At 42.9% G+C, this 22,544-nt stretch overlaps 1 protein-coding gene and 2 long non-coding RNA genes across 4 annotated transcripts in view; 2 read left to right on the top strand and 1 right to left on the bottom strand.

Moving 5' to 3' along the window:
- LOC117593630 overlaps nt 1-22,544 on the top strand; it is a 54,147-nt gene that overhangs the window by 1,156 nt on the left and 30,447 nt on the right. The window lies entirely within an intron of this gene.
- On the top strand, nt 683-18,990 carry LOC117593632. Its single transcript, XR_004575083.1, has 4 exons — nt 683-1,214; nt 1,306-1,553; nt 14,646-14,649; nt 18,980-18,990. It is a non-coding gene; the product is annotated as an uncharacterized LOC117593632 (long non-coding RNA).
- LOC117593613 lies at nt 7,388-11,197 on the bottom strand. 2 transcript variants are annotated; one of them, XM_034289335.1, is made up of 5 exons: nt 11,153-11,197; nt 10,122-10,191; nt 8,703-8,909; nt 7,611-8,596; nt 7,388-7,536 (listed from the first exon to the last, which is right to left on the bottom strand). In XM_034289335.1, the coding sequence occupies exons 3-5, from the start codon at nt 8,905-8,907 to the stop codon at nt 7,402-7,404; spliced, it is 1,326 nt and encodes a 441-aa protein (XP_034145226.1). In that variant the 5' UTR covers nt 8,908-8,909; nt 10,122-10,191; nt 11,153-11,197; the 3' UTR covers nt 7,388-7,401. The 2 variants fall into 2 exon arrangements, with proteins under 2 accessions (XP_034145226.1, XP_034145225.1); XM_034289334.1 differs by lacking the exon at nt 11,153-11,197 and having other exon boundaries at nt 10,122-10,317.

Genomic DNA, 22,544 nt, shown 5'->3' on the forward strand with positions numbered 1-22,544 from the left:
TCATAACTGCCAATGTAATATAAAATGATAATAACATCAAAACAACATATAATGCTACTCAATTTCACATTTCTATCACAGAACAGTTCTGCCTTGTTTAATCTTATCATCAAATGTTGAAAATAGATTACTTTAAAGATATCCATGTCCTATGACATCATTTCCATGTAAGACTAATGTGATGGATCTACTTGGTGTATATTTACTGAATAATGGTGAATAGAGAGAAGACCAGAATCTTATTTGCATAGTGATGATGCTCTGTATAGACAGCACATGATTCAGTGATTTGGGAGTGTTTATAACCCTGGGAGTATAACACTACATGACTGATAGCTGTCCTTCATGACAACTGAACCCACAACAACCATGACCTTTATAACCATCTTCATCTGGACACTTGTCCTCTTTTTCGAAGGTAAGATTTATTGAATCTAATGTTGAGAAATTATGTAATCTATAGAAAGGAAAAATTTATGGCAATGCTATTATGTATATTTATGTGTTACTGTGTTTTATTCCATTAATATGGGTGTCCTTATTTTATTTTACAGAATCCAGAGGACAGCACATACTGACTCAGTCACCTGCAGCTCAATCTGTTATAACAGGATATTTAGTTACTATGAACTGTAAAGTCAGCAGTAATGTGTATAACAATGATTCTATAGCCTGGTACCAACAGAAACCTGGAGGAGCTCCTAAACTCCTAATTTACTGGGCTAACGCACTTCAGTCTGGGATTCCATCTAGATTCAGTGGCAGTGGATCTGGGAGTGACTTCACTCTGGACTCCATCAGTGGAGTCCAGACTGAAGATGCAGGAGATTACTACTGTCAGAGTATACACTATCCAAACAGTGTCTGAGTGTTCACACAGTGATACAGAGCCGTACAAAAACCTCCCTCAGTCAGACTGCACAGTGACTGAACTGTTACAGCTGGGACCTACTGCAAATTAGAAAAAATTAATAGATCACGTTCTCCATCATCATCAGTCATCATCCATTAATCTTCTACATTATTATGCTACACAATTCCCAACCCCCACTCCAGCAATTTACTTTATCATGTTTAGCCAATCACCATGGTGTGTGGGTGTTTGTTGGGTGCAGGCTTATAAAAACAACAAGCCAAATATTCAGGAGCAATGCTCATAATGAAGTTTCTTTGGAGTAACAAAAATGCCCCTTCTTGGGATAATATTGGTGCAGGTAAGTAACATAACAGTTCCTCACAGAATGACAAAAGTTTCCTTGCAAAGTGTCTGAACAAACTGGTCACCTTCCATCTCCCTCCTTTAAGGAGGACCCAGGATTCTTATCTGGAGCCTGGCAGATTAAACAACGACCTGCAGGTGCCAGGAGGTTGATCAAACCCAGGTGTGTTGTGGGTAGAAAGGTGTTCAAAAGGTCAGTGCTTTGTCTCTATCTGCTGGCCACATTCCATCCCTGTATTGTCCCATGGCTCCATATGTCACACGTTATACTTTAAACACTACACACAATACAAAATGCATTGCAGTTTAATGTTGCTAGGAATGACCACGTGGGGTCTATGACTTGATTATCTTTAACATTATAAAAACACCATAGCAGATGCATCATGAACATTAGAGTTTTAAATCTCTCAGTCTCAGTAGGTCTCCATCATTATAATGTATTTCAAACTGCAGAAGATTTATTACAACAGGAGGATTACTAATATCACTAATATATAGCAAGTTATGACACACTATTTTATTTTTTTCTGATAATGAAATATAATTAGCTGTCTGTTCAGTTATGCTTTGTGTTGTAAGTTCCTTATATTATTTAGTTAACACTTCTCTAAACTTAAGCTGATAGGATTCCTCTGGTGGTTTTCTGTGTCTATTACCACTGTTACATTTAAAATCAACATCTTTAATAAAGGATTATACAACATGGATGACAATCACTGTGACTGTTGTCTTTATGGAAAATATGAAAGAATTCAAACACTGGCTCTACACTAATACTCAGTGGGGTTTCTAGAACATTTTACATGGGGTGGCAGAAGGGTGGCAAGTTGAAATTCAAGGGTGGCATTAGGACTGTCACAATAATTACATAATTGCCTGATCCTTACTATTTGAGCCAGAACGCAATCATTTTTATGACAACGATCTTTTTGAACAATATATTTATTCCAAAATCATATGTTTCCAATCTGAATAAGGGATTTTTACGCCAAATGTTAGAAACATCTCAACAAATTCCATGCAGAATCTGTCCAGATATGGCAAATGTATGGAATTCCAAAGGAGACCCCCTATTCAAGACCCCATAAAGAAAGGATGTCTAGCGTGTGGATGCAGAAGAGAGTTTGACAGCTCTGTGGGAAGTTATAAGCTCAGGTCCTTAACAGAAACTGTTATAAGCTCACGTCCTTAACCATGTTCTCCACCGCCATTGTCGAAGCGGCCGCTCAGAGCTGTGGCCGTAAGGTCTCCGGTGCCTGTCGAGGCGGCAATCCCCGAACCCGGTGGTGGACACCAGAAGTAAGGGATGCCGTCAAGCTGAAGAAGGAGTCCTATCAGGCCTGGTTGGCTTGTGGGACTCCTGAGGCAGCTGACGGGTACCGACAGGCCAAGCGGACTGCAGCCCGGGTGGTTGTGGAGGCAAAAACTCGGGCCTGGGAGGAGTTCGGTGAGGCCATGGAGAAGGACTATCGGCTGGCCTCGAAGAGATTCTGGCAAACCGTCCGGCGCCTCAGGAGAGGGAAACAGTGCCCTACCAACACTGTTTACAGTAGAGGTGGGCAGCTGTTGACCTCAACTGGGGATGTCGTCGGGCGGTGGAAGGAGTACTTCGAGGATCTCCTCAATCCCGCCGTCACGTCTTCCATTGAGGAAGCAGAGGATGAGGGCTCAGAGGTGGACTCGTCCATCACCCGGGCTGAAGTCACTGAGGTGGTCAAGAAACTCCTCGGTGGCAAGGCACCGGGGGTGGATGAGATCCGCCCTGAGTACCTCAAGTCTCTGGATGTTGTGGGGCTGTCTTGGTTGACACACCTGTGCAACATCGCGTGGCGGTCGGGGACCGGTCAATCTACGTTCCTTCTCTCACCTATGGTCATGAGCTTTGGGTCATGACCGAAAGGACAAGATCCCGGATACAGGCGGTCGAAATGAGCTTTCTCCGCAGGGTGGCTGGGCGATCCCTTAGAGATATGGTGAGAAGCTCGGTCACCCGGGAGTAGCTCAGAGTAGAGCCGTTCCTCCTCCACATCGAGAGGGGTCAGCTGAGGTGGCTTGGGCATCTGTTTTGGATGCCTTCGGAGCCCCTTCCTGGGAAGGTGTTCCGGTCCCGTCCCACCGGGAGGAGACCCCGACCTAGGACACGCTGGAGGGACTATGTCTCCCGGCTGGCCTGGGAACACCTCGGTCCCCCCCCAGAAGAGCTGGAGGAAGTGTCTGGGGAGAGGGAAGTCTGGGCATCTCTGCTTAGACTGCTGCCCCCGCGACCTGGCCCCGGATGAAGCGGAAGAAGATGTAATAGGTTTTTACATTACATTTGGATACCCCCAGGGGTTCAGAATAAGTACAAGTTGAATGGTCTTATCCACATCAATTTTTTTCTCAAACATTCTGAAAATCATTGTAAATGCCCATAAGGGGTCACTGAACTTATTCTGTCATATTGTACTTCCAAAAGCCACCACTAGATGGCAGTCCCTTCTTTTTTTAACTCAGGATTTTTTTAAATTTTCTTTTATTGGTGTGTCCTGAATAGCAGGTCTCCTTTGGAATTCCCTACATTTGCCATATCTGGAAGTGGTGGAGATTAGAACAGGAATGTGTCCAGTCTTCATTTGGATAGTTATATCCACAAATGACACTCAACACAGCATAGGCGCACATTTGACCACTGGCTACCATACCGTTATATCAAGTTATCATATAGGCCTTGTGATTCCACTAAAACAATGGAAAGTAATAATAAACATTATCATAGAAATGCATTTAGGCTACACTTACCCTATTTTACAAATGGGTTGATTCCATCCTGATGCTTTCCATGGTGTGAATGTTCAGACCCATTTTCACTATCATCGCTCTCCATAATCATTTATTCCACTTATTTCGCCGTGAATATCCGTTTGGCCATTTAATTGTTTTTCAAAACGATTGCTTATAGCAACTGAATGCGTCTTCAATGCAATCCAAGTGCATAATGAATTTATTGGGAGCATGGTAAGTGCAACATGGGCCTCTCCCCCTGGCGCGCTCGTTCGCTCTTTCTCTTTTAGGGAGGGGGGTGACATGGATAGACTTCGCATTGGATTAGTGTATGTATTGTAGACTTATACAACAGAAAAACTTAAGTATAATTAGTTAGGGCTGCTGCTGAAATCCTGAAGGACTATGTGATCGATATCACGATTGCAGGGCTTGTGGTTAACGAAAGTACACAAACGAGACGTTGTTATTTGCAGCGGAATGTCCTCGTGAAGCCTCAGAACTGCCTTAATTCTACGTGGCATTGATTCAACAAGGTGCTGAAAGCATTCTTTCGAAATGTTGGCGCATATTGATAGGATAGCATCTTGCAGTTGATGGAGATTTGTGGGATGCACATCCAGGGCACAAAGCTCCCGTTCCATCACATCCCAAATATGCTTTATTGGGTTGAGATCTGGTGACTGTGGGGGCCATTTCAGTACTGTGAACTCATTGTCATGTTCAAGAAACCAATTTGAAATGATTCAAGCTTTGTGACATGGTGCATTATCCTGCTGGAAGTAGGCCGTGGCATTCAAACGATGCCCAATTGGCACTAAGGGGCCTAAAGTGTGCCAAGAAAACCTCCCCCACACCATTACACCACCAACACCAGCCTGCACAGTGGTAACAAGGCATGATGGATCCATGTTCTCATTCTGTTTACGCCAAATTCTGACTCTACCATCTACCAACCAACAGAAATCGAGACTCATCAGACCAGGCAACATTCTTCCAGTCTTCAACTGTCCAATTTTGGTGAGCTCGAGCAAATTGTAGCATCTTTTTCCTATTTGTAGTGTAGATGAGTGGTACCCGGTGGGGGCTTCTGCTGTTGTAGCCCACCCACCTCAAGGTTGTGCGTGTTGTGGCTTCACACATGCTTTGCTGCATACCTCGGTTGTAACGAGTGGTTATTTCAGTCAAAGTTGCTCTTCTATCAGCTTGAATCAGTCGGCCCATTCTCCTCTGACCTCTAGCATCAACAAGGCATTTTCGCCCACAGGACTGCCGCATACTGGATGTTTTTCCCTTTTCACACCATTCTTTGTAAACCCTAGAAATGGTTGTGCGTGAAAATCCCAGTAACTGAGCAGATTGTGAAATACTCAGACCGGCCCGTCTGGCACCAACAACCATGCCACGCTCAAAATTGCTTAAATCACCTTTCTTTCCCATTCTGACATTCAGTTTGGAGTGCAGGAGATTGTCTTGACCAGGACCACACCCCTAAATGCATTGAAGCAACTGCCATGTGATTGGTTGATTAGATAATTGCATTCATGAGACATTGAACAGGTGTTCCTAATTATCCTTTAGGTGAGTGTATATGATGTGATGTCACGGCTGACCCGCGATAACTAACGAGAACAGTGTTTCTACCAGACAGGAAGTATCAATATATTTGCTTGTCAAACGTCATCAAATATCTGAATGAGATAGTTAAGCGTTATACACAATCTTTATCATTGTGTCCGGTATAGTTCTAACTTGAAGCACGATGACATGTAACCAATGGCAAAGTTACAGTTTTTTTGGATTGCTTACACACTAAAATTAAAAGTAGTACACTATTAGCAAAACCTTACACTCAAGAAGCAAAACATCAGCCCATATTTGCACAACTATAAGCACATTGTCAACTTCACACTTGTTGCAAAACTCTACACACAGTGATTTGCAAAACACTAAACACACTTAACATACATTACACACAAACATCTATCATGAAGTCATTTCCTTGCAATACCAAAGCACTGACTGTCAAATGACCGCACCGTCCAACCAATTGGTTCAACACAGTCATCAGGTGTGCAAACACTTGTTTGCTTAATTGAAGACACACCAATCAGGTGTATAAGCACTATAAAAAGCAGCAGGTGAGTTAATCGGTCTTCAAGCACAATGGAAAGAGTCAGAGAAAGAGTAAGACGAGGAGGAGAACGAGGAGAACGAGAACGAGGAGGAGGAAGGAGAGGAAGAGGAATCAACAGAGGAGGAATCAACAAAGGAAGAGGAAGAGATGGAGGCCATGCTGGAGGTAGAGGTAGAGGAAGACAAGAAGGTACTCAAAGAGGACCGAATCTGACAAATGAGATCCGCGCAACACTGGTTGACCACGTTGTCAACCACGGCCCGACGCTGAGGGAGGCTGGACTGCGAGTACAGACAAATCCAAGCCCATACACAGTGGCAAGTGTGATAAGAACATTTTGACTGGAAAATAGGTATTGTAAAAATATCATAATATCAAAAACATCTGCACGGTTTCAGTAACTGCTTACAGTACTGTATTCTATGCACTATCAGCACTTCTGTTACATTTTCCTGTGAAATTACTGTACTATTGTATACTGTTTTTTTTTCTACATAGGATTGAAGGTCAGGAACGACAAGGGGGAAGGCCTCCTATGTTCACAGAACAGCAAGAGAGGGAGATAGTAAACATGGTTTTGGCCAACAATGCTATAACACTCAATCAGCTCCAAACTAACATTGTCAATAACCACGCCAGTTTCAACGATATCCATCAGGTCTCAACATCAACACTGGCACGCATCCTAAATAAAAAACATATTCAAATGAAGCAAATTTATCGGGAGCGCAATTCCGGAAAGGTTGAAATGACTGCAACATGATTATGCAGAGGTATGTATTCACTTTAGCATTGTGATCTTGCATACTGTCTCATAATATTTTACTGTACACTGTAAAAAAATTACTGTAAAATTTACAATAACTTTCTGGCAACTTTGGTTGCCAGTAATACTGTAAACTGTCCAAGACTACTGTAAATCATTAACTACACAGCACACTGCCTTATATACATGTATATGCTGTAAATTTATTTACCCACTGGAATTACTTTTTACTGGATTACTTTTATGATGGATGATACACTTTTTAGAGCTTTAAAATCTTACCCATTCACTGCCATTTTAAAGCTTGGAAGAGCCAGGACATTCTTTAAAACAACTGATTGTATTTGTCTAAAAGAAAAAAGTCATATACACCTGGGATGGCTTGTGGGTGAGTTAATCATGCATTTTTTTTGAATATAGGAATGAGAATATAATTCCGAAACAGAATACATGAACAGAGGTGGCAAAAATGTATTTTAAATGGCCATTAAAGTGAGAATTAAAAAACAGTACAGGTCAAAGAGGTACAAGAGCTAGAAAGCAAATAATAGTGTATATGATGGAGACAAAGTAAAGCAACAAACCTTGGATGATCAGTGCAGGTGAATCCGGTAATCCCTCTCTTTCCATGTCGGCTGCGGTTGCTGCTGCCTAAGAAAAACTAAAATTAATTTTGCATTACAATTAAATATTTAAGACATTAAAAATCTAAATGTTATACTTACATCAGCTTCAATTAGAAGTGATTCTGTCCTCTCTTTGAAATGGGCCATTAAGAGTTTCAAGATGCACAGGACCAGAGAATTTCCCTCTTGATACTTTGACAGAACAGCACACACCTCTTTGTTTGATGGCTTTTCTTGAAAAAATCTTAGAATCCTCTTTCCTTTCTCTTGAATGCTCTCCATGATTTTTTGTAGCAGTGAGATGTCAGTAAGCAATTGGAAATGTAAAAAGATTCCCTTCAGACAAAACAGGTAAGGCCATGAGTTCTTTAGTTCAGACAGTGGTGGAGTGGCATTTTTATCACGGCGCTGACTGTAATATGTGACCTCCATCAACTTGTGAAGTTCTCCTCTATTGGCTCCAGACATTCCTTCAGTAGAATGAAACAGCACCATTTGCTTGTGCTTCTCTTCTAGAGTGTCATCATTTTCTCCCGCAGGAAACTCCTCAGGCTGCCAACTGACACAACCATATTGATCAGCCAGCCTTCTTGAGCTCTGGCTTATGGTTCTACACGATGATCGTAATCGTTCTTTTCTCCGACGAGCTAAAGTGTTGTTTCTGTTTACATGTTCAACACAGGTTTTAACTTGCAAGAGCAAAGAGGCATACCCACTACCTATTTTTGTTCCATCAGACAGAACATCAGCAAAGCTGTCCGGGTACTGCTTAACAATATTCTGCACTACAATCTGACACTGTGCCTTTGATGGGTTTACTTCATGTTTTTGCATGTTATCCACTAACATTCTTACTAGCTTCCTTCGATCAGCTGGTGATGGTCTTTTTTTATTTGCAATGGCCAGTTTAATTTCGGAAGACATGACTTCCCAAGGCACCTTAAATATTTCAGCCCAGGCGCAAGATGCTGAAAAGCAAGCAGTAGAACTAGATGCTGTAGAACTTGAACTCTCTGATCCTGGGCTTGATATATCCAAAAGAACATGACGCAATGAGCGTTGGGGAGTTGTGCAGCTGGATTGTTCTGACACAAATAAAAAAAAGAAAAAAAAAGAAATTTGAAAATGAAACATTTTACAATATTTGACAAATGGAGATTAGACATTTTACATCAATCAAATAAAACATACCTTCATTTTTCCATTCATTCAGTAGTTTGCGACATTGTATAGGCCTGAGGAACTCCATGAGGTCTTCTTCTTTGACATACTGGAGGTCATCTTTTGTCTCAACACCAATAGCAGAAAGTCCATGGATAAATTTTTTAAGCGTTTCATCAGAGAGACCAGGTAACGAAGAGGAGAAGGCAAGTTTTATTTCCTCTAAGTTGGACATACCTTAAAAAGATGGAAAAGAGTGGTGTAACACAATCACAGACAAGCCAGATGTGTTATACTCCTGGAGAGGGTAATAATCTAATAGCTTCTCTTGAAGTACACAGACATGTCTTGGGTCCTCATCTGTTATGCAGTATACACCCAAATCCACCAACCGCAGAGCACACCGTTTCTCAGATACAAAGTAAACCAATTAATTCTGGTGAAGAAGAAACCTCCAAACCCGTATCATTACTGGCCAAAAGAACAACCATGCCTTTCCTGTACTTTGTTCCTTTCAAAGTGATTTCAGTAGGTACTAATGTATTGCCTGGCTGAAAATCAAAATGATCAACTGATTCCCTGATCGCTTCGTTAAAATCACAAGAATAAAATTCAGAACCTTTTTCAACTTGCACAGAAAGCTGAAAGAGGTTTCCAGCACTTAAATAGGCTTGGAGAAGCTGGTGCCTTTCTGCAAGTGTTGCACATACATTTTTGAAGTTGTGCAATTTTCTTCCACATTGTTTAAAATAGGTATGTTTGCTCTCAAACCGCATAGTCCATAAGCGAATGAGTGGCCCAAATTGTTTTATAAGCTCCGGGTAATGGCACAAGTAGTGATGTTTAGGCTTGAGAGGCTTAGAAGGGAAAGTCACATACCTAAAATGAATGTACTCCTCAATGAGCACTTTCAGATAAGCAACCTGATCTGCCAGTATTGCTGGGGCACAAATTAGATCTACAATTTGTCTCAGTAGAAGAACAAGCTGCCACACTTCTGATTCTGGATCCTTAATTCGGTGTCCAACAATAACTGGTAAAAGTCTAAGAAGACACCAGTTCTGAACAGCGTGACCACAAAGCTTCTCACTCCCCGAGTTATCCTCAGCTGGTTTATTGGCAGCATCATTTCCTGTGTACTTAAACTGTTTAATATAGCAATTAAGCTCTGTGAAAGTAAAGAATTTCTCTTGATTTACCAAGTAATCAATGTACAACTTAAGATCAGATGCCACAACATGGTCATGTCCAAGGCAGGGTGGGAAGCCAGGCTGACAAACATGAAAGGAATTCTGCTGATTAAAAGGAGAGTTAAATTTAACTCCATCAACTACATTATCCCCTAAGGTAGCAAGTTTCTGAATGTTTCTTTCGTAAGACTCCACATTTTGCTTCATAGCAGGTTCTAAAGGTGTGGCATGGAATGAGTCTCTCTCAATGGTGCAATACCTGCAGAAATGTAGGCTTCGGCTAAAATTCTCGACAAAACCACCAATCATGTGGGATCCCAGGTTGTCACCTACGATGGAACACAAAGAAGCTTTCAAAGTTTTGCCATCATTCACCACAACACCATTCTCCTCAAGATCTTTGAGATCTTCAATTAGTGATCTAAAAACATGAGCTGGTCCAAAGTGCTTAAAATCTTGCTCATTACACAAAAGAACAAGTTGCATGTGGTCTATGTTTGACCTGTTGTTAGGTAAAATATCAGACAAGGTAAGATAAATTGCCAGTAATGTGTTTTTTTCTAGCTGAGCCTAAAGGATTTACCACTTCAAACGAATCCTGGTAAATGATCAAACCCAGAGATGATGGATCAGTTTGAAAGAAAGAATTTTCAGAAAAATTCTTACCATCCTTTACATCCTGAAACAGATCATTTTCAGCTGTTTGTGAGTGCATATGTTCATATTGGTCATATTGGATGCACTGATGGTCTGTTTAACTGGGACATATTGAGCAAAGCACTCTTTCCCATTTCTTTCACTGACTCCTAATAAAATAGGGACTGGCTCAACATAGTGAAAATCTTGCTTGAAAGTAGTCCTTCTCCTCTGTGCTGTACTTAGAACTCCACTATTACAAGCTGTCAGCAAATCCTCCCTAGACAACTCATCAATCACATCATTAATCCTTTCCTCTGGTAATTCAAGCAAAGAAAGCTTTTCTCTCAGTTTGCTAAGAAAATATGACTGCCCAATGTCATGGATGTTTTGAAATTCTTCAACAATGCCTTGAATGGTAGACTCAGGCAATAGCAATTTAGCTTGCAGTTTCAGATAGAAGAGGGTTACATTTCTTAAAAAAAGAGATTCATCCACAACTTCAGACAAATTTTGCTCTGCAACTTCTGATCTCTCGCTCTCAGACACGACATCTGAAACTGGGATTTCCATGGTCATAGCAGGCTCTATCAGATGGTTTACAGAGGACATTTTATGTGTCCGTGATACATGTGATGCAAATGTAGATCTCACCTTAAATGTCCCGTTGCAAGCAAATGGGCACCGGATCTCCAGCCCGGACTGAATATGGCTCTTTAAATGAGACAAAAGCTGTGTTAGGGTCCCACATTGAACATCACAAAAGTCTACATGGCATTTAAATGTTTTATCATTATCACACATCTGTGCCTGATGCTCTTTAGCAGCAGACTGGTGATGTTCCCTGTGATTTCTGTATATGTGGGACTTCAATGAAGAAAACTGGGTGAAAATATGTGGGCAATCAGGTACAGCACATTTAAAACCTGATTTAGGCACATTTCTATGCAATTTCACATGCTGCACAAAACTCAGGATTGTACTGCTCTCATTATTACAAAAGTGACAGATAAACATGTTAAACTTAAAAAAAAAATCTTCACAAGCTAATAAATGCACAGCAAAAAAGCATGTGCACTGAAAATTTCAATGTACTTTCTATTTAACTAAATTACAAATATGAAAACTAAGCACCCTTACAAGTAATATTACCATAAAACTAAGACAAAAAAACTTCATTAACGTTACATCATCTTAAATTGAACAAAAACGTGCTATTAACGTTGGCTTGGCAGTCAAGGTTAAACACTATTTTACTGCATAAAACAATTTTAAAACCTACACAATCAAGTTAAAAGCTTAAAACAGTTTAAAAGCTTAAATCTACTACCAAAAACAATGTAAATCAATTTCATACCAAGCAGTTATAAGCAAAAAATATTTAATTAACGTTACACCATCTTAAATCGAACAAAAACGTGCCATTAGTTAACGTTAATGGCTTGGTAGTCAAGTGAAACACTATTTAACTGCATAAAACCTACACAATCAAGTTAAAAGCTTAAAACTTTTAAAAACGTACATGTCTACTACCAAACAACAATGTAAAATAATTTTATACCGAGCCGTTATCAAAAAATAAATAGTAAAATGTCAGCCCGGCCACACTTTAATGATGAAGAAAATTAATCGTTAATCTGTGACGATTTATCATAAAATTGGACAAATAACCTAGATTATCTATTTTGCAACGTGGATGTAAAAGGATTCCATATTGTAGATGTAACACACCTCGACTCGCTCTTATTAGATATCCTCTTCCGGAAACCGTAGAGCACGAGGTGAGCACGAAAATTGAGTGCTGGTGATGATGACCCAAGCTTGTGGAAAGACCGCGAAAGTCCCAAATTCTTATTTTTGGTGTTCATTGGCGGTTGGCAACCTAGCTTACTGGTGCATTACCGCCACCAACTGGAATGGAATATGGATCAAGTTGTTTGCCTTTATAATTTATACAAATATAAATAAACATAAAAATCAAGCAATGGAAAGTCCCAACTCCCAAGATGTCCACTGAAGATGACGAAAACTTTTGCAACTGTTTTTTATTCTTCTTAAAAAAATATATTAAAAAAATTATTAAAATGGTATCCAGTATTAGGCTAGTTACTGCATAATCATGATTCCAGATGTTATAGGAACATGCAATAACAGTGTAGATCAGTGTAGATCTTTTTAAAAAAGACAGTATCTTATTGGACCTCTAAAATTCACAGCAATTATGCATGCTCCCACATGGCAAAATAAAGTAATGCTGTAAATTTAAAAATACAGTAGTTTATTGTACATTTTTACTGTAAAAACTACAGCATTTTTAACAGTGTACTGTAATATGTATACTACATCTACACTGAACTACACAATTTTGCCTGACACTGTTCTTCAGAGAGTTTTACGAATGTATGGAGAGGAGATCCAGCATGAATTAATTTACGTAGATGAGGCTGGGTTCAACCTGACGAGCACACGAAGGAGGGGAAGAAACATCATCGGCCACAGTGCAATAGTCAATGTCCCAGGGCAACGTGGGGGTAATATAACACTCTGTGCAGCCATTACACAGAATGGGGTCCTCCACCGCCATGCCAATATGGGCCCTTACAACACAGCACTCATACTTACATTCTTGGACCAAATGCACAACATAACAGCAGCAAATCAAATCGATCATATGCAATACATTGTTGTCTGAGACAATGTGTCTTTCCACCGTTCTGCTCTGGTTCAGAACTGGTTTCAGCAACATCCACATTTCACCGTCCTATATCTTCCACCATACTCTCCATTCCTCAACCCTATCGAATAGTTTTTCTCGGCATGGCGGTGGAAGGTATATGATCTTCGAAGGTATATGACCCCTCATCCAAGCCATGGAGGAGGCCTGTGACCAGATGGAGGTAGCAGCAATGCAAGGATGGATTCGTCATTCAAGACGTTTCTTTCCAAGGTGTCTTGCTAATGACAACATTGCCTGCGATGTTGATGAAGATCTCTGGCCAGATCCAGCTAGGCGAAGAGACAATGTCTATATTTTTTATTTTTTTTTACAGTAAACTTACAGTACAATACGTAAAGTGACATTTTGTTACAGTATTATGAATCTCCATGTCAACATTTTGGGCGTGTTGAGAAAAGAATGAGTTTCTTCAGTCTGCAACATTGGTCTTGTGTAGTGTTTGGTGTATTTACATTATATTTGTACTTTGTTGATGGTAGCCTACTCTAATCATAGGGAAGTGGAAGTGCTAAAAGTGTTTTAGGTTTATCACAGCAGAGTGTAACTCATGCAAACAGAGTATAGTAATGTGAAACGTGTGTTTCAAATGGTAACAAAGTGTGGTTTTTAAACAGAAGTGTATAGTTTTTACAAGAGTGTTTAATTATGCAAAGGATCTGTAGTGTTTTGCTAATTGGGTGTGTGGTTGTGCTTATTGTGTGTAGTGTTTTGAAAACACGGGCCCTGTTTTGAAAATCGTGCTTAAGCAATCCAAAAAAACTGTAAGAGGGGTGACCTGACTGTGACGTAATACAATATTAAACCCTGTGGCATCCACAGAAATTAGCTGCATACTCAGGTATGCCGTTTATGTTAAAAGTACAAGTTATTGTATTTGAAGTAATTGATTTGAATTGTGTTGCAATTACGAATGCTAACAAACGACACATTTGTACTTTTTAAGAATGGGTAGATCAATTTTACGATGGAGCAATCCATGTGCTTTTATATGTTTTCATATTGTCTGTTTAAAGGTTTAGGTTGAGCGGAATTAAACCCAGTCATGTTTGGTGAACAAATTTTTGGGCCTTCAAATCTTGGTAAGTAGACTTTTGACATTATTGTTAATCAGCTTTAATTACCAATATACGCTTTTTAACCCGCTTTGTATTTATTTCAGACCAAGTGACCAACATCAGTGTTCTGTCCTCGCTGAACGTACTCACAGTGAGGCTGTGTTCAACTATACAGTCAGCTAAACTCTTAATTAAACTACTTCTCCAAGGAACAGGCAGGTGTTGTCTTTGGCAGATTTAATGTAGATCAATCAAGTGTGAAACTGCAATACAAAATATACATTGCATACATTTAATCAAAACAAGCTTAATGCACTGCAGATATGAAAATATAAATCAACTGACTAAATCAGAGGTAAGTATGACTCAAGGTAAGTATTCTGTAACAAAAACATTTACTAAATCAAAGGTAAGTATGACCAGGTAAGTATTATGTACCAAAACAGTAACATGTTTTGAATTACAAAATATTAGCAGCCCACTAATTGATTACTCACTTTAACAAATGAGGATAAATCTAGCAGTTGCTAGCAATCTTTAACTTGGTTGAGATAACTGTAAATAATTCAAATTAACAAACTACATGCACAAAAATGTTCATGCAATGGTAATAAATGTTACTACTCACAGATGATGCCGTTTAAGAGCTTTAAAACTTAGGATGGTAGAGGATTGTAAGCAGCTTTTCACATCTCCTCAAGGTGAGCTACTAATGAACAAAGACTACCTTGATTTGCTACTTCCTGTGCAACTCATAAAAAAAACCTGGAAACAAATTATATTAAACTAGTTCCAGTTCCAACACAATCAGTGTCAGTTGGACTGGGCGGTTGTGATCTTATACAACCTGAGCTTTTTGGATAAGTCTAATTATTTACAGACATTTTTATCCAGCTGAACCTTTGTACTCTCTGTAACAACCAACAGTTTGAGGAACCCCCGGTGATGATACAAAGTACAGGTTAGGTGAGGACACTGGGTCGGGGTCTGATGGGAGTGACACAGTGAGAAAGAAAAAAATAAGCAGGAAAAGGGAAATTCACATAGAGGACAGGTGATACTCACGGGGAAAGCAGTAGGGAGATGGACTGACTCAGACGAAGACACCGAATCAGACAGTAGTAGAGACTGGGGGAAGGGAGACGTAGATGTAGACCCTCTGCCGCATTCGCCCCCACCAGAACAAAAACTACAACATGACGCAATAGAATCGGCTCAAAAGACTAAAAATTAAATGTATACGCGGTCACAAGCAGGGGAAGCTAGTTGTGCTGGGTTTCAGCTGCCTCTCTTTAGAGTGGGAGGCGGCGAACCGCGATATAAACCATTGGGGCTGGGAGACGTACAGGCACTGGTAGAAAAATTACCCCCGATGGGAGAGGGAGGTGGACTATGGTTGTCACAATTTGATAAACTCACAGCTGGTCAAATGTTGGCACTGGGGGACTGGAGGGCAGTAGCCGCCCGAGCCATGTCCGCCCAGGCTATGAATGAGGCGGAACCCTTACGACACCCCTTTCAGTCACGTGGTAGGGCACATAGCCACGGCCCTGAGGGAATGATTTCCCTTGCCCGCTGGGGCCCCGATGCCCAAGTTACCTTGGGAAAAAGAGCAAAACCCTAGACAGTATCTAGAAGCATGTAAGGACAGATGGGCCAAACACACAGGGCACCACCCGGGGAAGGGGGGTCTGCAGCAGGAGTGGTTTAGAAGGGCGGTCTTAGAGGGACTTCCAGAGAAAATAAAAGAGGCAATGATGGCAAATCCTGACTTGCCGGGCAGTGAATCACACGTATGGGAAAGACATGTAGTGCATCATTTACAGTGGGCTAAAGATGAGGAAACAGAGAAAGAGAAACTGCTGCGCTTACAGCTGGGGGAGGCCAAGGTAATGGCAAACGAGTTTAAAAAGAAACAGACAAATGGTAGCCCTAGGCTCGGGGGAACCTGACACACCCGATTTATACCCTGTTCCCACATGGGCACCCCAACCTCACGTGGCCGGGGGGCATTCACCACGCCCTATCGACCAGGGACTCCGAGGGGAGGTTATGGTAGGGGGAGGGGGCGGGGTAGAGGCAGAGGGGCTCCAGGAGCCCAAATCCCATACGGAGCCTGTTTTCCTTGTGGGGACCCGAACCACTGGTCCAAAAAGTGCCCACAGAACACTGGGAGGGGCAGAGGATACCCAAACCAAGGGGCAGCTCCAGTTCCCAACCCACACGCCGTCCCACCACCTAGTGCACCTGGACAATACCCACTCTCTTATGAGGGAGGGTGGGACCAGGCATGACGGTCTACAGGGAGGGGAGGGGACAGCGGGGGAAAGGCAGACCCTATGCTGTCCCTGAATGTCGACGGGAGGGACTTCCCCTTTCTGGTCGACACAGGTGCCACTTTTTCCACCTTCACCGCCTCTCCCGCCACAGGACTGTTATCCTCCAAGACTGTGGAGGTTGTGGGGTTTGACGGGGTGGGACAGACTTTGCCAGTGACATTTCCTCTTAAAACGATACTGGGTAAACACGCCCTCAGCCATCCGTATGTGGTGTTCGGCAAAAACACCAGTGAACTTAATGGGGAGAGACTTGTTGATAAAACTGGGGGCTAATATCTTATGTTCTCCAGATGGACTAACTGTCACGTTACCAGACGGGACGCCGGCGGTGTGCGGACCTGAAACCACACGCAAAGGGCAGTACCTGGTACAGCCGGTGAAGGAAAAGATGGATCACCCTGTAGCCACGGCCAGACATAATGAGTTACCGGACTCATTTTGGTCCAAGGGCCCCACGGACGTGGGGCTCACCGATTGCCCACCAGTCACCTTTAAAATCAGCCCGGGAGAGCCCATATGCCTGCCCCAATACCCACACAAACCAGAGGCAGAGGAAGGGTTGGATGTGACATTGAATGGTTTGTGGCCCACAGGGGTGTTGGAGGAGTCAGGTTCCGTGTGGAACACGCCTATCCTCCCGGTCGAAAAGAAAGGGACAGGGAAATACCGTATGGCCCATGATCTCAGAGCCATTAACGACATTTTACTCACACCCACCATACCGGTACCTAACCCGTATGTAGCACTCACTAATTTGACCCCGGATCAAAAATGGTTCACCTGCATTGACCTGGCTAATGCTTTTTTCTGTCTCCCACTAGCAGAGGAACTTCATGACATATTTTCTTTCACACATAGGGGTCGACAATGATGATACACGAGACTACCACAGGGGTTCGCGCTTTCCCCTGGTATATTCAACCAGGTACTGAGAGAAGCGCTGCAGGGATGCTGCCTGCCGACAGGGGTAACTTTGGTCCAGTACGTAGACGACCTGCTGCTGGTGGCCCCGACGCCTGCATTCAAGCTACAATGACGGTCCTCACCAGACTGGCTGAGAAAGGGTTCAAGGTGTCGAAAGAAAAGCTACAGCTGGTAAGAACACAGGTCTAATTTCTGGGCAGAGTAATCTCGCAGAAGGGAGCGGGGCTTTCACCGGCACACCGCACAACCATTCTCCACCATCCCAAACCCACTACAGTGCAGGAAATGCTATCATTCTTGGGGCTCACGGGGTAAAGCCGCAATTACATCCCAAACTACTCAGGGCTCACAGGGCCACTTAAAGCGCTAGTTAAAGGGCAGGGAATGCGTAAACTTAAAGCCACACTCGATTGGACTTGCCCGGCCGACCAGGCCTTCATTATGCTGAAACAACAACTAGCCACCGCAGCTGATTTGGCAATTCCCGACTACACTAAACCCTTTTTTCTAGTCATGAACGGGGTCCTGTTTCAGAAAAAAGGGGGAGATAGGAACATCCTTATGTACATAAGCGTAGGATTTGACCAAACCGAAAAAAGGCACCCCACCTGCACACAGCATGCAGCGGGAGTAGCGAGACTCATTCAAAAATGTGCACACATAGTGATGGGGCATCAACTTCAGATACTTACAACACACAGTGTAGTGGCGTATGAAAATTCACAGATGTTCACTATGACTTCCCTCAGGCAACAATCAGGGCTCCAAATTTGACTTTCACACACAAGGGGATAAATATGGCAGACCGGATGGGGACGGGGCTACCACATGAGTGTGTGCAAGAGGTAGTGAGGGAGAGTAAGACCCAAACCCATCTGGAGCCAGAACCCCTCCAAGGGGCAGAGGACCTCTTCACTGATGGGTGTTGTTTCAGACACGAACAAGATGGGCTGAGGGCGGCCTTTGCGGTAGTGAAACTAACACCAGAGGGTTTAGTTACAGTGAAAGCAGAGAGGCTCCAGGGGCTGCAGTCAGCTCAGAGAGCAGAAGTGAGAGCAGTGATAGAGGCACTCAGGCAGGCCAAGGGGAAGAGAGTAAACATTTACACAGATTCGGCATACGCGGTAGGCACAGCGCACTTGGAGCTAGGACAGTGGTTAAAAGCTGGGTTTAGAACAGCAGGGGACAAACCGATTAAACACGAGGCTGAGATGAGAGAACTAGCCGAGGCCCTGGACCTGCTCGAAAAGGTAGCAATCATAAAATGCAAAGGACACGATAGCTCAAATAGTGCAGTAGCTCAGGGAAATCAAGCGGCAGACACAGCAGCAAAACAGGCAGCAGGGTACACTCCGCGAGTGATGGTGGTAAGAGCAGAAGAGGAAGTGGGGTGGGGAGAAGGCCCTGAGAGAGACGAGCTAGTGAGACATCAAAAGGGGGCATCCCCACAAGAGAAAACAATTTGGCGACAGAGAGGAGCAACAGAGACGAGAGGGCTCTGGAGAGGGCCAGACGGTAGAGTAATACTTCCACCAGCCATGCGAGGAGATACATTTGCAGAAGCCCACGGGTTGGGCCATGTAGGGCCAGCTCAAATTTTAAGAAACTTGTGGCACTGGTGCCACCCGTTTATGGTAGACATGGTACACAACTACACTATGACATGCACCATCTGCACTCACCACAATCCAAAACCAACGATTAAACCTGAGATGGGGGCGTTCCCCATGACGATGAGACCTGGACAAGAGATAGTGATAGACTACACGGACATGGGGGAAACAGTACGGGGGTGCCGCTACATGTTAGTGTGTGTGGACATGTTCACAGGGTGGCCAGAAGCCTGGCCGGCAAGAAGGGAGGACAGTCAGACAGTGATCAAGTGTTTAGTGAAGCAGTACATTCCCAGACACGGCTTCCCAGAGAAAATCAGGTCAGACAATGGGACTCACTTTAACCTTTTCACGCGTGAGTTTCAAATATGCCTTAACGGCCCCCCAGAGTGAGTTTTTTTGCGCGTGAGTTCAGCACTCACTCAGAGTTCCAGAATTTGATTGTGACGTCACAAAACATTTAATCTGCAGCTTCCCAAAAACACCACGCTGCTTACTAGTTATGCATCTAATTTTTTATTTAAATTATATTAACAAACTTCTACAGGTAGTAACTGTTAAAAATGTATATTGAATAATTATGAACCAATCTTAAAAATGCTGTCTTATTTCTAAAGATCGCGGCGAGAAAGATACTGAAACGCTTCACTTGTTGTATCAATAAAACATACGCAATCTATCAGGCAATAGGTGGTATGTAAATAGTTTTACGTAATTATTCAGAAGCTCTCAAAAAAGTATAGATTCCGATTCTTGCATTTAGTAATGGACAAATGCGATCAGTGAAAAGGTAGATTTTTGAAGATTACGAGCTTTTTTCTCAACAAAATAGTGCTACTGTTTTAGTTTGTGCCATCGGTTTGCTACTAGATCTGCCAATTGAACTATTGTGCGTGAACCCTACCAAAACAAACTGACTGGATTAACCCCACGTTAGCTACATGCATTGAGTGGCGTTCAGTCGGTTGACATGAAGTCACTTTGCCAGGTAAGAAACACTAAATACATTGCATTGCAAGCTTCTCTTTTTGACTCAAATTCAAAGAGCTGCAAAGAGCTGGTTTATGTGTAACTGTAGCTAGCTAGCAAACGTCAGCTAACCGCTAGCAAACGTCAGCTAACCGCTAGCTAACAAAGTTTGACCTGTAATGCAGTGCAGCTAAAATGAAGATCATAGTTTCCCCAGGATGGCAAATCTGTCCGAAAGACTGGCAAATGTAAATGACCATCAGGTCTTAGAGTAACTCACCTTTCTTTATCTTTGATTGATAAAAAGCATAGCAGCACCCTCAACAGGTAACGAAACTTGAAAGTTTTTACACAATGATTTTGACAGGTTGTCAGCTCTTTCAGGAAATGGTTAGATGCTCTATAGTAGTCGCTAATATAATTCGTTTTTTTGCGTATTATATTTATTGTAGAAAATCTAACTTCTAGTGTTGGCTACCTGTTGGTACGTAAGTAACACTTTTTTATGCTTGCTACCTGGTTAATAACATAGTGTGGTCTTGAAACAATTACAATCAGGAAATGAAGTTATAAACGCTGTTTGAGCTAAATGTGAGTAAATAACAGCGCGGTCTGACCAGCCATTGTTACGTCACTCGTACCTAGGCGTTCTAATGATGCGTTCTAAACGATACGTTCTAATCACACCGGTGTGATCGTACGCTTCAGGGACCACTCTAGACTGATCACACCGGTGTGATCGTACGCGTCAAAGGGTTAAGAACAGTGATTTACAGAAGTTAGAGAGCTTATTGGGCCTAAAACATGCTTTTGGCACTGTTTACCACCCACAGTCCCAGGGAAAGTTATAAAGGATGAACGAAAACTTAAAAAACAAGTTGGCTAAGATATGCGCACAGACCAAATTGAACTGGGTGGATGCACTGCCACTGGCACTCATGACGATTCGATGCTTGTTAAATCAGACCACTGGGTTCACCCCATACGAGCTGCTGACGGGGAGACAGTTTCCAGGACCAGCCGTGGGGCCTGCGGTCCCGGAAGGGGAAAAGTGGCCCATAGATCACATAGTGTATTTTGATGAATTGCGAGCTCTCGTTTCAGAATTCACCAACAGAGTCGGGGAACGGAGGAACCTGCACCCGCTGGACCAGAACCTGCCCCAGGCAGAGTGGGTGCTGCTGAAGGTCATCAGAAGAAAGTGGTCGGAGCCAAGGTGGACGGGTCCTCATCAGGTGGTGGAGAGAACGAGCCATGCGGTCCGCCTGAGGGACAAAGGAGAGACGTGGTACCATTGGAGCCAGTGTACACCAGCGCAGGATGCCAGTGAGATCACTGACGGACCTCATCCAAACTGGGAAGGAGCAGCTCGCCCCAGTGTGGACGGAAGGAGGACCAGCACCAGCTGGACCGGTGCCAGGTGCGGACCATAGGATACTGCGGGACTATGAGCAAGAGAAGGAGACAAAGGACGGCGCCAGGGGAATAGACTTTTAGGGGAAGGAACCGAAAGAATACTGTAACAAAATAGGGTTTAGGACACTGAGTGGCTCCTACCACTCGTACCAAGATGACAGGGTTACAGAGAAAGGTCTGGGGAGATGATGATAGAATTAAGTGGTACATGGACATTGGTGGAATAATGATGTGTGTTGTATGTTACTACAGGTTTCCCAGGTTGGCATCGGGTCTTCATTCCGCCGGCGAAGAGGTTCGCGACCCCACCTGAGGACACCTGCTTGAGGAAATTTGGGGGCATTGAATTGGACTATGTCAAAGGGATTAGATACAGCATTCTGGGGTAGATAATCCGCTGGAGGAATGGATGACCTCGATGTTTGGCCAGTGGAGAGGTTTGATAATGTCTGTTCTTTTATCGCTTGCTACATTTGGTGCTATAATGGTTACTTGTGGGTGTTGTTGTATCCCATGCATAAGAGGGCTTGCCATGAGAGTGATCTCTACAGCCATTGAGAAGGCTCCAGGACCGTCACCAGGGGTGCTGATGCCTCTACTGGAACAGCACGACCCGGGAGAACTGGAGCTGGGCGAATAGGGGTGATCTCTCTGGGGAGAGATCAAAAGGGGGAATTGTGGATATATTGAATGTATAAGCTGTTAAACTGTTGTGTAAGCATTGAAGCAGACTGTTGGATGTCTGCTGAAAGTTGCAAGTAGAAAAACAGGAAATCTTATTTAGGCGGTTGCTAGGAAGAGGAAGTAGATTTAGCTTGTGTGTCTCAGACACACAGGGAACAGGACACAGATTGACAACGCACACATACTCAGGAACTTCAAGCAGAAGACATAAAGCCCAAATATGACGCTTGTGCTGCATGTACACATATAAGGTATAGAACATGAATTGGACCAATGGCACACTGCTTGGCTACCTTAACACCCCCACTT

Source organism: Esox lucius, chromosome 21, assembly GCF_011004845.1.
Source record: "Esox lucius isolate fEsoLuc1 chromosome 21, fEsoLuc1.pri, whole genome shotgun sequence".
In the NCBI taxonomy this organism is placed as follows: Eukaryota; Metazoa; Chordata; class Actinopteri; order Esociformes; family Esocidae; genus Esox; species Esox lucius.